The sequence below is a fragment of the Phaseolus vulgaris genome, chromosome 9 (genome assembly GCF_051622355.1).
Source record: "Phaseolus vulgaris cultivar YP4 chromosome 9, ASM5162235v1, whole genome shotgun sequence".
NCBI lineage: Eukaryota > Viridiplantae > Streptophyta > Magnoliopsida > Fabales > Fabaceae > Phaseolus > Phaseolus vulgaris.
In genome coordinates, this window is record NC_143506.1 from 17,912,840 (window position 1) to 17,930,968 (window position 18,129).

The 18,129-nt window shown below is 32.7% G+C and overlaps 1 protein-coding gene across 1 annotated transcript; it reads left to right on the forward strand.

Moving 5' to 3' along the window:
* The first annotated feature begins 14,268 nt into the window (after window positions 1-14,268).
* On the forward strand, window positions 14,269-16,925 carry LOC137823194 (uncharacterized). Its single transcript, XM_068628358.2, has one exon. It carries the CDS (start codon window positions 15,171-15,173, stop codon window positions 16,428-16,430), a length of 1,260 nt encoding a protein of 419 aa, XP_068484459.1. The 5' UTR covers window positions 14,269-15,170; the 3' UTR covers window positions 16,431-16,925.
* Window positions 16,926-18,129: the final 1,204 nt, after the last annotated feature.

Consider the following 18,129-nt stretch of genomic DNA (forward strand, 5'->3'; position numbering starts at 1 on the left):
TTATTTTTATTGTTGTCTTGGAAAACTTCTAATGATATTAGCTATGATCGATTCTATCAATGTCTGACAGTGATTTTTCAATAAACATTAAAAAAAATAAAAAACAAAACATAACCAACTACATTGTAAAAGTAATCTTGGTTGATATCAGTCTGAAAAATTGAGAATTGACATGAATTAAAAATAATTTATATATATATAAAGGGATTTCTCATTATTATTTTTTTTACACAAATTTGTTGCTAATTTATCCTTATATTAATATTTCGTTTTATTAATTTATTTTAATTATTTTATCATTTTATAATTACTTCAATTTAAAACTAAAAAAATAGTTAATATTAAATTTGAAAAAAAAATTGTTTGAGAGTCATGCACTACATTTATTTGAAAAAAATGAGTCAAATAAGACTTGAATTGAAAACAGGTTTGATGGGCAGTTATTTTACCTCCCTCAAAAGGGCAAAAAGTCAAAGTACAAAAGAAAAATTTGAGAGGAGTGTGAGAAAAAAAGATTGAAACAAGAAAGAAACATCAAAAAATGAATGTAAACCACAAAAAAATAGTTTTTTTTTTATTCTAAAGGTATTTATTATTGAACCAATGTCATTATCGTTTATTTTGTTATGATCAATCAATACAAGTTGTATAAATTCTAATTGTTTAATTGTTAATGCTCATAATTTTTATTTATTTTACTCTGCTTTTCATTTTCGTATAGCAAGTGGAGGAAGAAGATAGAGAAGCAAAATATCCCAAAATGTTACTTGAATATAGACCATTCAGATTTTTGCACAGGTACAGAATTATCTTGATATATTTGTTGATGTGGGCATCGACGAGGAGGATGGATGTATTATGAATACGACATTATTATGGAGAAGAGGAAAGAAATTAGAAAATAAATATTCTTTTAGGATTTGTTACTGGAGTTTCTCGTCTTTTTTTTCATTATTATATTCCTTTTTTTTAGTTTTATATTAGTAACAAATAAAATTAGTGATTTACAAGTCTTGAGAATGAAACTAATGGCTGCTTTAATATAATTATGTTTATTGTGTTATAAGTTTGAATTTGTTTAATATTTTTTTTTTACTATAACTTAATTATTAAAATTGCATGTTGAAACTCATAGTTGATGAGATAATACCTATCTTATTTTTTCTTAGTGATATTTGATATTTAAAAGATACGAATACACATATATACCTATAATAATAATAATAAAAGTAAAAAATGCGGTTACACAAATGCACAAGCGGGTGTGTTTCCAATAATATCAACTAATGTCGACGGTGGTGAATCAAATATCTTGAGAGATCTTAACTTAGAAACATTTAATGTGTGTCCATCGCATTGATGAGCCAAATGTCTATTTACAAAACTAAAATCACTTCATAGACTTGAGTGCTAATTCATGTATGTACATGTAGTTGGGTCTCTAAAATACTTTCGTGTGGATGATTCTAGCAAGGTATGTATATTTTTGTTGTGGAAAGTCAAATTATCTCATACATTGTTTAATGTTTGAGTTGAAGGAATTCAATTGAAATAAGACATATAATTGAAATAATTTATTCAAATAAGAAATCAAAATTCAATAAATTTAAATTATCTTATTCAAATAAAACCCTTAAAAATGAAATAATTTTATAATAAAATCAATTCAAATTCATTATATTTAGAAGTATTATAAATTATGAAATTTTTAACAAGGTGTTGATGTGAATTATGTTCCATTGTTGCTTAATTTACTTATTGAGTCAATTCATTGTTGAAGGTAAATCAATTACTTTCTTTCACTTTTGATCTCTTAAATGTTTCAAATTTATTGATTTTGAAAACAAACCGAGTAAAAAGACATACGTTATTAAAATATGTAGTTTAGAAATATGTAGTTTAGAGCATTAACTGCATAAGTTTTGTTATTGTAAGAACAAATTATTGAGGACTTGGAACGAAGACTTTGAAGAGTTGGAGTTTAGGGTTTAGGGAAATTTTTAAGAAAATCATCAAGCAAGTTTATCTCACTCATCTAATATGAAGTTTAAATTTGGAAACTTTTCAATCTAAAATTTGAATATAATCCACTAGATAAATGTAGTGAAAGTAACTTTCCCTATTTTGAAAAGTGGGCCTTGTAAATAGATTTTAAGGTACTTCATGATGGAATAAGGGTTATGGCTTTCTGCACCCCGTACTTTTCAAGTTGCATATATATGGAGTTACTTTGTAAATATATTTTGAATTATATATTATAGAAATACCTCTTCAAATGTTAAATTCATAGTGTTTTTTTATTATTTTATATTCCATAACTTACATTCTAGAATACAAATTATATATTTTAAGTTTTACATTCTAAAATATAAAATAAAAAAATGCATTTGGGTACATTTGATAATGTAAATTTTATACTTTTCAAAATGTACATAATTTTGAAATATAAAAATTATATTATGGAATGTACTTTCTAAAATAAAAAAATAAAATTATAGATTATATATTCATAATACAAATTTTATATTTTAATATGTAATTTAGAATACAAAAATATTATTTTTAATGTTCTGAAATATACAATCTGAAAAGTCACTATTGCATAGTCTATAACTAAAACTACATAAATGAAAACTTATTGGTTGAAAAGTACGAAGGTTCATAGTCCATTGTCCTTGTGGAAGTTGAACAATTTCTAAAAGGAAAAGAAAAAAACTCATAAGAAGTTTGGAAAATATTTGATCCACTTGCTCATCTCATGGAGAGCTTCACATGAGCTTCACATGTGACTTGACTTTCGAATAATTAACCTTTTATTTTTTCTTATTTTTTTTAAGATTGAGATGAGTGACTTAATCAATCCTAATTTAATTGTAGATTGTTGTGGTTTCATTAACTACTAGCCAACTTATATGATAAAGCTTTAAAAATTTACATGGGCTATATTATATTGCACAAATTTGAAATATATCACAACCCTCATCTTAACTTTACCAAGATGGCGTGGAAACAAATTAAATCCTAAACTCATTTGATAAAAAATAGACAAATCACAAACAGGAAAAAACTTACTCAAAATAATTATTAACTCGATAGGATTGTAATGAACAAAATAAATAGGAAGATTGACCTTTCTCAAAATTATAAAAATGTAAATGTCAAAAGTATGTGAACATTCCAATTCAAAACATTGCCTTCACTTGATTTAAGCAATATCTTTAAGGAATGACCGAAAATTAAGGGATTAACTATATGTTGTTATTTGAAAATTCAATGAGGGTTAGCATGGTCCATAATAAATGAATGTAGTTTTTGAACTCAGCATAAGTTTTCTTCGGTCATCTCCAATCCTGATGAAGATCTGAGAGATAGAGCATCCCCTAACTAAGTCCAACCTCTCCAGAAGGACGCCCCGAAGCATGACACATGATTCAGGGCTAGGTCAGGACCCACCACTAGTCAGTGCTTCAGAGCCCATCATTCCTCAGAGGATTACCAGGAGCAGAGTCCAAACCATAGGAGTTGAGCACTAGCCAGTCTCTTTGTTTTCAATTTTACTAGAGTAGGGTCCATATAGCATAATAGGGGGTGTATTTATCATTTTAGTTTGTGCCTGGTCCATTAGGGTTAGAAGGCAGTCCTAACTTATATAAGTTATGAATAGGGACGACATTGACATAGGTCAAATCCCTAGGCTGCCCCCTCTTATGTATTTTCTACCCCTCACCCATCTTGCCCACCAAGACACCCATTCTTATAAATAAGGTGTCTTACCTCATGTATTTTCACCTAGATTTTGAACATAGTAAAGTGATTAGTGAGCTTTGTCTCCTAAATGATTTTGGTCTTATCCTGAGTGTGTGAGCATTTAAAGTGACAGTTTTTCCTTCACTTAACTTGGAGTTTCCCACCCTCCAAGTGGCGTGATCATCGTCACCATTTTCACCATAAGCTTCCTTCATCTCATCTCTTTTTTCATCCTTCCTTGTGTCTTTTATGTTACTTGTTTATGTCATTTCCTTTTGGTCATCTTCATTCATCCTTTACTTCAATTGTTTTTAAATTACGCCCCTTGCATCATAATCACCTTATTTTTGTGTTTTTCTCTTTGTCCTTATGAAGTGAACCTTCACACTTACTTAACCACTTGGTTAAGTTTGTGTCAAGTGGGAATCTTCTTAGGGTTCTTACCTTAAATTGCTAATCTCAAAATCATAAACAAGAGCAACAAATTAAAACGTGCAATCCTAAAATCAACTCACATCAAACCCCCTCAAATCTCAACCATCCAAAGTGATAGGTTATAGTAGTGGCTACAATTGTCGGGTAGGTATGGATACACGAGGAGGGTGTGGAATTTGAGTTGCTCCAACATTTGGTAGTACATTTCCCACTCCAAGTGCTTTTCTCACTTCCTTGGCAAGCTTTATGACTAAGTGATCCTCATGGCATGTACATTTGAACGAGTACAAATAAGAGCGTTGGTATATTTAAATTTGAAGTTAGACACATATGTTAGAATATATGACCTTAAACGAGAGGGGAGGTGAATTGTTTAAGAAAGATTTTTGCAAACTTTTAACCTTAGAATGAAAATACTTTGAAAGAACCTTGATTAAGGATTCAGTTTTTCCAAACACAAACAGCAAAAGCACAAAGCTAGAAAAACAATCGGTTGTTTTAGCGAAACAATCGGTTGTTTATACCAGTTCCAAAATAACAAAACTGAATTAAAGAGATAGGGATAGAGAAATTGTACACAGTTGTTTATACTGGTTCACTCCAAACAAGAGCTACATCCAGTCTTCTCAGAAACCCTGAGGATATCCACTAAGCAATCACCACTTGATCACTTACACCACAACCAAGAGAATGACCTTGAACACCTCAAGAAACACACTCTCCTTGGCCAACACTAAGATTGCTGATCTTGAACACCTCAAGAACACACAGTCAATCTCAGCAAAACACACACACGAATTGTTCAGCAGTTTTACAAATATTACACTTGTTACAGATGAATATCTGAAATCAATACAAGTAGAATCCTATTCAGCATCTTGATCAATCTCTCAACTCTTAAGCAATCTCAAAACTCTTTTAAAAACTCTTTGATCAAAACTTTGTTTCAAGATTCTTAAAAAACATAAAAACAGTTTTTCAGAATATATCTAAGAATATAGTTTGTTATCAAATCTTAACAAACTCTTAATTGCATTTAAAACAGATTGGTCAAAGCATTTAATGATTGGAGCGTATTCAGTTAAAGCATTTAAAGCTCAGTCAAAGAAAACAGTTATTCTGTTATGGTTTCAAAACAAACAATCGATTGTTTCCTCGAATCAATCGGTTGTTTTGTTACTTAACAAAATTCACCATTCAAAAACAGTTTTCAAACTTTCTAAAAAACATCTAAGTGTAAACAATCGGTTGTTTCGACAAAACAATCGGTTGTTTCAACTTAGTTTGAAAAACATTTTACTTTGTTAAAATTGAGATGCTAATTGCTTTGAGATTTAATCTAAGGGTTGATTACAACATTAAACTACCCCAAAACAAAACTTAAACCAGCACAGCAACATCAAGCAAACCAGAGGCTTTATCATCCTTCAAAGGATTTGGATTCTTCAAAACATTAAACACCACTTGGTTCAACAATCTCCCCCTATTTGATGAAGACAAATCCCTGGTGCTTGTGTTGTACTGATTAAATCTGAAGCAGTTCCTGCAGAGAAAGCATTCATACTATCCAAAGCTTCTTACAGCAGCAAGTTAGATTACAACTCTTTAAACATAATAAACAATCGGTTGTTTACACGAAACAATCGGTTGTTTCTATCAACAGCAGTAGAAAACACTTTTATATTTAGAGATTTAAACATTTTGTTGCATATAAGACACAGATATACAAGATCCAATAATTCTCCCCCTATTTGTCTTCACAAATAGACTTTAACATGTATCAAAGACATATTTAAGAGAGATGATTAAGATCAAGAATACCTAACTCATTTCTCAAGAAGAAAAACCTCTCTTTTGGCAAAGGCTTTGTGAAGATGTCAGCTAGCTGCAGTTTGGTCTCCACAAACTTTACTTCACAGTTCCCATTTTGCACATGATCTCTGATGAAATGATGTCTTATTTCAATATGTTTGGTCCTTGAGTGCTGGATTTGATTTTTGGTAAGATTTATTGCACTTGTGTTATCACACATCAAAGGAACTTTGCTGATTTGTAAACCAAAATCTGCAAGTTGTTGTTTGAGCCATAGGATCTGTGCACAGCAGCTACCAACAGCTATATATTCTGCCTCAGCAGTAGAGAGAGCAACACATGCTTGCTTCTTGCTATGTCATGAGATTAGGCTTGAGCCAAGAAGGTGACAAGTGCCACTTGTGCTCTTTCTATCTAGCTTGCAACCTGCAAAGTCAGAATCTGAATAACCAATTAAATGTATTAGAGAATGAGAAGGATACCATAGTCCTACAGATGATGTTCCTTTGAGATATTTCAGAATCCTTTTTGCAGCTTTGAAGTGTGACTCTTTAGGATTTGCTTGATATCTTGCACATAGACACACCGCAAACATGATGTCCGGCCTACTTGCTGTTAGATAAAGCAATGATCCAATCAAACCTCTGTATTTTGTTTGATCTATACTCTTTCCAGCAGCATCTGCATCCATGTAGCAGCTTGATGGCATTTGAGTGCTTGACTCTTTGCAATTCTCCATTTCAAACTTTTTGAGAATTTCCTTGCAATACTTTGATTGACTTAGAAAGATCCCATCTTTTGTTTGTTTAACCTGCAATCCAAGAAAGAAAGATAGTTCTCCCATCATAGACATTTCAAACTCACCTTTCATTGCAGCCACAAATTCTTCACACAACCTATCTTGTGTAGCACCAAAGATGATGTCATCAACATAGATTTGCACAATAATTATTTATGCATTTGACTTCTTGATAGTCTTGTCTACCATTCCTCTTTCATAACCATGAGATAGCAGAAAATTGCTAAGCCTCTCATACCACTGCCTTGGAGCTTGTTTCAGTCCATACAAGGCTTTCTTCAACTTGAAGACATGGTTAGGATACTTGTGATCTTCAAAACCCGGTGGTTGATCTACAAAGACTTCCTCATTGATGTAGCCATTCAAGAAGGCACTCTTTACATCCATTTGGAAGAGTTTAAAACCACTCATACATGCAAAAGCCAGCAGCAGCCTCACAGCCTCCAATCTAGCCACAGGAGCAAAAGTTTCACCATAGTCTATGCCCTCTTCTTTATTGTAGCCTTTGGCAACTAGCCTTGCTTTGTTTTTAGTGATCACTCCATCCTCATCTAGCTTGTTCCTGAAAACCCATTTTGAACCAATAATACTCATTTCATTAGTTTTAGGGACAAGAAACCATACCTCATATCTTTCAAATTGGTTTAGCTCTTCATGCATAGCTTCAACCCACTTCTCATCCTTGAGAGCTTCTTCAATTGACTTTGGTTCAATTTGAGAAACAAAAGTTGTGTGCCTGCAGTAGTTTGAGATGGAGCTACGTGTGGATACACCTTCCTTTATCTGCCCTATGATGTTATCCACTAACAGATCTCTAGGAATCCTCCACTCTTTGGGCAGCTCACTCTGTTGCAGAATTTCAATCGGTTGTTTCTGCGAATCAACCGGTTATTTTTCTGCACAAATATCTAGCTTCTCCAAATTGATGCTCTGTTCGTCTTCCTTAGCACTGATCTTTGGGTTCCCACTGATTTTACGATCTACCTCATCAAAGACTACATGTACTAATTCTTCTACAGTCATCAATCTTTTGTTGTAGACTCTATATGCATGGCTTGTGAGAGAATAACCAATGAAAATGCCAAGGTCAGTTTTCTCATCAAACTTTCCCAAGCTTTCCTTTCCATTGTTAAGAACGAAACAACTACAACCAAAGACTTTGAGGTGACTGATGTTAGGCTTCCTTCCATTGAAAAGTTCATATGGAGTTTTCTTCAAGATGGGCCTTATAAGCACTCTATTCATCACATAACAAGAGGTGCTCACTGCATCTGCCCAAAAATACATAGGAAGTGATGACTCACTAAGCATTGTCCTTGCAAGCTCTTCAAGAGATATGTTCTTCCTCTCTACAACTCCATTTTGCTGTGGTGTTCTTGGAGCAGAGAAATTATGTAGAATCCCCAACTTCTCACTGAACTTTGCAAACTTCTCATTTTGGAATTCTCCTCCATGGTCACTCCTTATGGAGCCTATGTTGCTGTTCTTTGTGTTTTGAAGCCTTCTTGCCAGCTTTTTGAATGCAGCAAAGGCATCACTCTTTGATTCCAAGAACAAAGTCCAAGAGTACCTAGAGAAATCATCAACAATAACAAGAGCATAATAATTTCCACCAAGACTCATAGTTCTAGAGGGTCCAAAGAGATCCATGTGAAGGAGTTCAAGAGGTCTCAATGAAGAGACAATATTTTTGGTTTTAAAAGAACTTTTCACTTGTTTCCCTTTTTGGCAAGCTTCACAAATGTGATCCCTCTCAAACTTGAGTTTTGGCAGCCCAATCACAAGATCTTTTGATATTAGCTTGTTCAAATGATTCATGTGAATATGAGCAATTCTTCTATGTCAAAGCCAAGATTCATCTTGCTTGGATAGAAGACATCCAATTGAACATGGTGAAGAGATATCTAGAAGATACACATTATTAACTCTCTTACCTACCAACATTACCTCTTTGGTGTTGGGTAGACAGATTTCACATGTGTTTGTCTTGAACATCACTTGATACCCCTTGTCACATAGTTGGCTAATACTCAGAAGATTATGCTTTAGGCCTTCAACAAAGAGCACATCATGAATCACCAAGATGCTTTCATCTCCTATGGATCCTCTTCCAAGAATTTTTCCTTTGTTGTTGTCTCCATAGGTGACATGACCCTCTTGCTTGAAGGATATTCTCAGGAACTTTGATTTGTCCCCTATCATATGCTTGGAGCATCCACTGTCCAAGTACCAAAGTTGTTTTCTTTCCTCCAAGATGTCCTACAAAAAATATTTTCAAGTACATAGGTTTGGTCCCCTTATGAATGTGGGTCCATCTGGTTTATACTCATCAATACAAGCTTTATTTTTCTTGGGAATCCACTTCATAAGCCCTTTAGGAACAACATGTTTTCTGATTTTACAGAATCGCACAGAATGACCTCTTTTCATGCAATAGAAGCATGTAACAATAGGTTGTTTCGATGGTCCAATCGATTGTTTTTCTGGCATTTTCGAAAATGATTTTGAAAATCTATCTTGCTTGTTTTGTGGATTAAAACCCAATCCAAATTTTCCAAAAACACAATTTTGAGATACTAGCACACTCTCAAAGTTAGATTGGCCTTTAGAAAGCTTATCCACTGTTTTAACAAGATAGTGGACCTTCTTTTCAAGATTTTCGCAATTTTCACAAACTATAGTATCACACTTGCAAGAGGAGTTTTTGTAAATGATTTCCAGATTTTCAAAATCCATTTTTGAATTTTCTAAATCCTCTTCCAGTGCCTTTACTCTGTTTTCAAGCCAGCTATTCTTTTCTTTCAATCGATTGTTCAAGAAAGCCAATCGGTTGGCTTCTTCATGAGTTTCTTGAAAGGCTTGAAGCAATTGACCATAATTTTCAAAGTTTGAAGAGTTTGATGAACTTACACTACATGAGTCATCCTCCCTTCTGGCCATTAAGCAAAGATTGAGGCTTTTCTTGTTTTGCCTTTTCTTTCTTCTTGCTTGAGTCTTTGTCATTGCTTCCTTTGGTTCATGAACAACTTTGAGTGTCTCCCACATTTCCTTAGCAGTTTTGCACTTTGATATTCTGCAAAATTCATTAGTTTCTAGTGCAAAAGCTATAATATTTTGAGCAGACTTATCAAGCTGAGCCATCTTACATTCATCATCTGTCCATTTGGACAAAGGTTTTGTAAAGAAAGCATTTTCCTTTTTGAATTTTGGAATGTAAGGACCATTCTCAATTGAGTCCCAAATTCTTTGATCAATGGATTCAATAAAGATTTTCATTCTTGCTTCCCAAAACTTATAATTCAATCCACAGAATAAAGGTGGTTTGTAGATTGAAGCACCCTCCTCAAAAGATAGTTTTCCAGCCATAGAAAAAAGATTTTTAGATCAACTTGAATAACTTTCAAGAACCAAACTCTTGATGCCAATTGTTAGAATATATGGCCTTAAACGAGACGGGGGTGAATTGTTTAAGAAAGAATTTTGCAAACTTTTAACCTTAGAATGAAAATACTTTGAAAGAACCTTGATTAAGGATTCAGTTTTTCCAAACACAAACAGCAAAAGCACAAAGCTGGAAAAACAATCGGTTGTTTTAGCGAAACAATCGGTTGTTTATACCAGTTCCAAAATAACAAAACTGAATTAAAGAGATAGGGATAGAGAAATTGTACACAGTTGTTTATATTGGTTCACTCCAAACAAGAGCTACATCCAGTCTTCTCAGAAACCCTGAGGATATCCACTAAGCAATCACCACTTGATCACTTACACCACAACCAAGAGAATGACCTTGAACACCTCAAGAAACACACTCTCCTTGGCCAACACTAAGATTGCTGATCTTGAACACCTCAAGAACACACAACCAATCTCAGCAAAACACACACGAATTGTTCAGCAATTTTACAAATATTACACTTGTTACAAATGAATATCTGAAATCAATACAAGTAGAATCCCATTCAGCACCTTGATCAATCTCTCAACTCTTAAGCAATCTCAGAACTCTTTTAAAAACTCTTTGATCAAAACTTTGTTTCAAGATTCTTAAAAACATAAAAACAGTTTTTCAGAATATATCTAAGAATATAGTTTGTTATCAAATCTTAACAAACTCTTAATTGTATTTAAAACAGATTGGTCAAAGCATTTAATGACTGGAGCGTATTCAGTTAAAACATTTAAAGCTCAGTCAAAGAAAACAGTTTTTCTGTTATGGTTTCAAAACAAACAATCGATTGTTTCCTCGAATCAATCGGTTGTTTTGTTACTTAACAAAATTCACCATTCAAAAACAGTTTTCAAACTTTCTCAAAAACATCTAAGTGTAAACAATCGGTTGTTTCGACAAAACAATCGGTTGTTTCAACTTAGTTTGAAAAACATTTTACTTTGTTAAAATTGAGATGCTAATTGCTTTGAGATTTAATCTAAGGGTTGATTACAACATTAAACTACCCCAAAACAAAGCTTAAACCAGCACAACAGCATCAAGCAAAGCAGAGGCTTCATCATCCTTCAAAGGATTTGGATTCTTCAAAACATTGAACACCACTTGGTTCAACAACATAGACAGAGAATGGTGTTTACTAACTGCACGTGTGTGCATTAGGAGATAACTTACCAATATCAGACATGACCCTTTTTAGAAGGAAAAAATAGTCCATGTTGTTTCCACAAGGACCATACAAAGATGCTATTTGCCTAAATGGATTGCTAAAGAAGATTAGTGAAACCAAAGGATAGGTTACGAATTCCTCAAATAAAAATGAGAAGAATAATGTATATTGTGTATATACCTAATCCATGTCCTCCAATGGATTAGGTCCCAAGTAGTATTTGTTATTTATTTTATTAGAAGTTGATGTGAATTTGTAGATTGATAAGATATCTATTACCAAATTTGTCCTACTCTTCGTGAGTATGAGCGAAGCAATTGAAACTCAGTGCATTCTTTACTACTTATTTTGAAAAAATAATAACTTATTTGATCCTTATGATTGACCTTTTGAAACAATAAATTATTTCCCAAAAAGGCATTTATATATTGGTATTTATAAGCTAAAGAAAACCATAAAAAATGTCATAAAAGACATACATTATTACGTCAGTCAAAGTAGAGTATTGTGAAACTCCTTAATATGGGACTTTATACTCCATACTTGAGTTCCTTACAATCTCCTGTTCGAGTATGAGTCTCCTCCACACATTACAAGTTTCCCCTCCGCCTCAAAAGTGTTATTCCCACAAGTCCTCTACTCGCATGACACTTCCTATAAACGACATCAATTATTAGATTCACAGCAATACCAAACAAGAAAATACAAGAACAATATTAAAATAAAATACTTTTATTAACATTAAAAGGTTTTATACACTAATGAATCTTACCAAATACAATGTATTTGACTATACACAACGCTTTCTCTATATAGAACCTAAGGACCTTAATAATATGAAACCATGTAAGAGAATTTATTTCGACAATTACAACAAGACACGCTACAAATTCTAATTAGTCTTAACAATATAAATTGTCTCTAGTAGACCATCATTTGATCTCTTTCATTAAATGATGTCATCATCTTATTTAACTTTTCAACAAAGCAATGAACATAATTTAAAGACAAACATCGTCTACTTATTGATATAGTCACCTGTATAAATCAATCCCATCAATAAATTTTTAATATTATAATTTTAACTTAAACAACTACACAACCACATCTATGAATTATTTTTATCTAATAAAATTATATATCATTAAAAGAAACTCAACGTTGCATTAGTTCATTAAAGAATATCAAACATAGGCTTTGCAATTTATATCAATTACAATTATAAAACTTAGTTCACTCTCTTAAGCTCATGCTTTTCAAGTCAACCAAACCACACGAAGAGAAAAAATAATTAAAAAGATTTTAGTTTACTCTGAAAGAACTTATACAAAAGTCAAAATATATAATTATTAAATTAACCAAAATTAATATAAGATCACATATATCAGCACTATTCTTAACTCAGGCATGCAAAATCAAGAAAAAGTCTTTAAGTTATAAAAATATGGGAATACAAATTTGTTAAATTTTATAATAATTTTTTTAAAAATAAACTAATATTTGTTTGTAATTAAATTACCGATTGTATAGTTTCTTTTATCATAAGATAATTTTTAAAATTAAAATTATAGGAGGTCGTGTCATTCTTTAATAGTTGTTTTCCAAACTCAATGACAATTTCAACTTTAAAATGATATCTGTTCATAACATGATTTTTTTAATCTGCAGACTCCCAAATCAAGAATATTTAAGAATTAATCTAATCGTGAAATTACCATTCTCCTCCCTTTTTAATCAAACATCATTAGTTTTAGTTCTTGATGTTATTTGAATACTTTTTATCATTTAGAAATAATTATCTATTTCAATATACATATTATATATTATTTTGATAATTACATTTTTTCTTCGATCACTTTTAATTATTCTTGTTTGACTTAATTATATATCTTATAAAGAATGAGCTTGAGGATACTTGAATTGTCTGATTTGATTTATTATGAGAGGTTGTTGACATTTGTTGATGAAAATCGAATAATTGTCTATTTATATAAAATTATTTCACGTTTAAGTTAATAATTTTTTTAGAGAATATATAAGTGAAAAATAAATGAAAATATTGAGATGGAATGAATATTAAAGTGATATTTATAAGGTGTTGAACATATAAAATTTAAATATAAAAATTAATTTTAGAATTTAAAATAATTAATCAATAATTTAATAAAATTAGAAAACATTTTATAAATTTAAAAATAAAATTTGTAAAATAATTTATAAATTAGTATCTAATTATTAGGTTTCAAAATTTCTCACCTCATATAAAACATATAAATTATATACTAATTTAAAATATTAAATATTAATAGTAAAAAACTTAGTAAATAATTTAGATATCAAATTAAAAATTATTTTATAATTTTTTATTAATAATAAAACTATTTTAATACAAATAATTTTTTAATTTTTAAAATAATATTTAATGTAATAAATATAATTAGTATTTTAAAATTTAATTATTATTTAATATTTTTTTTATATGTATTAAACGAATTTTAGGAAGATTAATCAATTGTTTTCTATATGGAGTTATGTGGATTATACATGTGTTAATTGTCACTCCGAATAGGTATTAAGTGTTTTTTTTTTATAATGAGTAATGCAATATCTATTAAAAATATTTATATGTTTATCATAATTTTAGACTATGGTATTATGAAGGTATAAAAGCTGATTTTAGTGGTAAATTATTTTCAACAAAATATAAATAAATACAAAATAAAAAAGAAGAAAAAAATCGTGTTATAGTAAGAATGACGAATGGAAAAGAGAGAGAAGAGAAGAAAAATAGCATTGGCAGATGGAGTTGCAAAGAGAAAAACAAAACTCAATATAAAATGAGCAACAATTAGAAATAAAAGATAAATAAATTGGAGAGAAAAAAAAAAGAAAAAAAGGAAGAGAGAGAGGCAAAGGCAAAGCTTGGAAGATTGAAACCCAGTGAGTGAGGTTCGAGATTTGTGAGCAATTCGTGAACTTTGCGAAGGTCAGAGTTCAATCAATGTATAACTACTTTGTTTTTCCCCAAAACACTTAGTATTTCTTCTTCTTCCCCTTCTTCTTCTTCTTCATTGTGCTTCCTTCCATTGCAATTTGAAATTTTCGTTTTTGGTTTCGCTTCCTATTTTTGTTGGGGGTACCTCAGTTTTGATCTCTTCCCATCTACTTCGAATTTCGAAATTCGAAGTTCGAAGGCACGGAATTCGGCGAAACAATGGGGCTTTAAATTGGTGCAGTGGTGTAATGTTCGCTTCGCGTTGTTCGACACGACAATGGTGTTTCGGACCCGGGTTTGGTGATTCAAACTTAGGGTTTTGATATGCCATTCAATTCAATGAATTTGAGTTTGATTTGCGGGGTTTCGTGGTTGGAGTTGGGGAGTTTTGTTGCGGTTTGATCTCTAGGGTTTTGGTGGGAGGAAGATGGGATTTGGCTTTGCATTGTATGTTCTGTTCGGTTGCTGAATTTGGGTTTTTTTGGGGCGTAAGGGTAACCCTGTTTTTGTGCAGAATTGTAAGTTTTACTGTGGGTTACTCTGTCATTAGTATCATTCATACATCTGGTTGTTGATATATGTACGGATTGTAGTTAGCTGATTTGGGAATTGGAATAAGCTTGATATGGGGGAGGGGAAGTTTAGTGTTCTTTGGAAACGGAAAGAGCTGCAATTTGGTTCAAATTGAGGCTTCTGCTGGGTGGGTTTTGTTTTGTTTTTTTTTAATTATTTGTTGGGTGTTTTGTGAATCTGTTGGTGAGAAATGCAACCCCAGCAGAGCTCAAGAATTGATTTGGGTGAATTGAAAGCACAGATTGTAAAGAAGCTTGGAGCGGATAAGTCAAAGCGATACTTTTATTACTTGAACAGGTTTTTGAGTCAGAAGCTGAGCAAGACTGATTTTGACAAGTTTTGTTTCCGAGTGCTTGGAAGGGAGAATCTTCCTTTGCACAACCATTTTATAAAGTCAATTTTGAAGAATGCCTGCCAAGCCAAGATCCCACCACCAATCCATCCGTCAGGTCCCCAGAAGTTTGGAGAACATGCTTCAGACATTTATCCTGGTAGAGAAGATGGGCACGAACAGAGTGTTGGCAGCTTCCACAATCAGAATCAGAAAGCTACCGTTTGGTCAAATGGGATTTTGCCGGTATCCCCTAAGGTTAGGCCTGGAATACGTGAGCGGAAGCTGAGAGATAGACCAAGCCCTCTTGGACCAAATGGAAAGGTTGATTCTGTTTCTCATCAATCCATGGGTACAGAAGATTGTGGTAGTAAGGTTGATTTGGAGAATGGAATTCTTACTCCATGTGATTATCAGAGACCAATGCAACATCTTCAAGCTGTTGCTGAGCTACCTGAGTATGAAAGGGGAGATGCTGATCGGCGACCTGTAGAAAAGCCAAGAATACATGGGAAAGGGCCAGCTGAAATGTCAATTGTTGAAGACGGTGAAGAAGTGGATCAGTTAAATCGCTTGGTTCTCTCTAGAAGTCCCTTGATAGCACCACTTGGGATTCCTTACTGCTCAGCAAGTGTTGGAGGAGCCCGCAAAACATTGCCAGTGAGTAGTGCTGGCTATTTTGATAGTTGTTGTGACAGTGGCAGGTTGTCTGATACAGAAACACTCCGGAGGCGCATGGATCAGATTGCTGCAGTACAAGGTCTTGGAGCCATTTCTATGGAATGTGCAAACATGTTGAATAATATGTTGGATGTGTACTTGAAACGGTTGATCAGGTCCTGTGTTGATTTAGTTAGAGCTAGGCCTACAAATGAGCCGAGGAAGAGCCCTGCCCCCAAACAGCAGTTGCAGGGTAAGATCATCAGCGGCATGTGGCCAAATAATCATTTACACGTCCAGTGTGACGGTGGGTCAGGAGAAGCTGTGTCAGAACATAGACCACCGTGCTTAGTTTCTTTGCATGATTTTAAAGTTGCCATGGAACTAAATCCACAGCAACTTGGAGAAGATTGGCCACTGTGGTTGGAAAAAATATCCATGCAATCGTTTGAAGAATAAAACCTTTATGAAAATATGATTTCTAGTTCTGATGGCTCAGCAATGGTTGATCAGTCGTCCTGTTCTGTGCCAGTATGAGCCAGACGGTGACAAAAATAGATTCTTCTAGCCATTTCAAGATGAAATATTGATTTTGAGCTTCAAAGTATCTTATCTTTGGATTCTCTGCTATTTTTAGGGCTCGGATAGGTCAGATATTTATTTAACTGCAACCAAGGGTACCATCAAATCAAACCCAGGATTGGTTGCTCTGTTGTATCTTTTTAACATTTATGTTGGCTGTATTTGCCATTGCTACAGATCTCAAGGCTTTTGTTTGCATTACAGTCAATGAGAAAAGGAAGAACTAAGAAAGTTTTGCAGGGATACTGTTGTGTAGCTGGGTTCAAGGAACTATGACTTGTATAAGAGCTGCAGGGTCACTCTGTATGTATTTTTAAAATCTGAAGATTGTTTGAAATTCAATATCAATAACACATTAACATCTATTGAAAATTTCCTGGTCATTTTAGTTTTATGGTTGAAGTCCCTATGTCCAAATTCATCAAACCCAAAATAGTGTTTTTGTTTTCTAGTCTTGTGTAGGTCTGTAACTTACCCTATGTTTTTAGTGCAAATTAATTTGGTGACTGTAATTTATTTTTTTCAATAAAATGTGAGATTTATAAAATTTGACACATCTTTTCAGCTTAATGTAAAAGTTTTTTTTTTCATGAATGCCTATTCGGGTATCCTATCCGTTTGATGTTTCACTATCCCTGCTTTTTAGTCTGAATGAATATACTCATTTTTGTGCTTGTATTAGTTGATCAAACCAGTTTGATGAATTTGTTTAAAATTTGACCGATAAAAGCCGCCATTGCATTTGTTCGTCTTAGTGGCATATGGGATTTGATATGTAACCTAAGAACTTTTTTGAATTAAAAGCAGAGTAGGCCTATAGTGCACGAAAATTCTACAGGAAATAGTTGAAGAAAATAATAGATGTCTACATTCAATTCTCTTTATATAATTGGAATATTTCAACTTCTATATATCTATATATCTATATATCTGTATATATGATATTATATTTTATTATACTGACACTCGTGATATTGAAAAGTGGTGGCATGTTAAGCAAAAGTTTTGCAGAGAATCTGGTGTGCCAGTAAGTTAGTTGTGCAAATTCAGGCAGATTAGAAGAGGTTACTTGCAAATGTCTGTTGCATGTCTGTTATGATTATGAATGCTGTGGAGGGACAAAGAAAAAGAGACTTTTTAATCATGATCTTGCCGTATCTGGATTTTCTACTATTTGTTACAACTAGCTAAATATGCAATTTACACGATACGAAATATAATTTCATGAATATATAAAATCAGTAAACATTCACAGCTCAGTGTGATGGAAGAGGGGCCTCTTCCATCACAGTGGAAAATAAAATTTTCAACATGTTCTGAGCTGCAACATGCAAATGCAAAAGTAACATGTATTAGTTGAATTTTCAAATCGATTAAACATTTAATCATTTTAACTGTTTATATGCTGTTGATCACTAAAATTTCTTGACACGTGTGCTTTTGGTAGCATTTTTTGCTCCTGTTGGAATCACACTTGCTGGAGGAAATGCAGAAAATTACCTGAATCTTTCGGATTTGGCACAAGGTACTGACTGTTTGATGGTTCATTTTTGACCGATGTTCCTTCTGATCTTGC

What these genes read in the sequence shown, in the direction of transcription:
- LOC137823194 (XM_068628358.2), top strand. Translation starts at nt 15,171, where the DNA reads ATGCAACCCCAGCAGAGCTCAAGAATTGATTTGGGTGAATTGAAAGCA.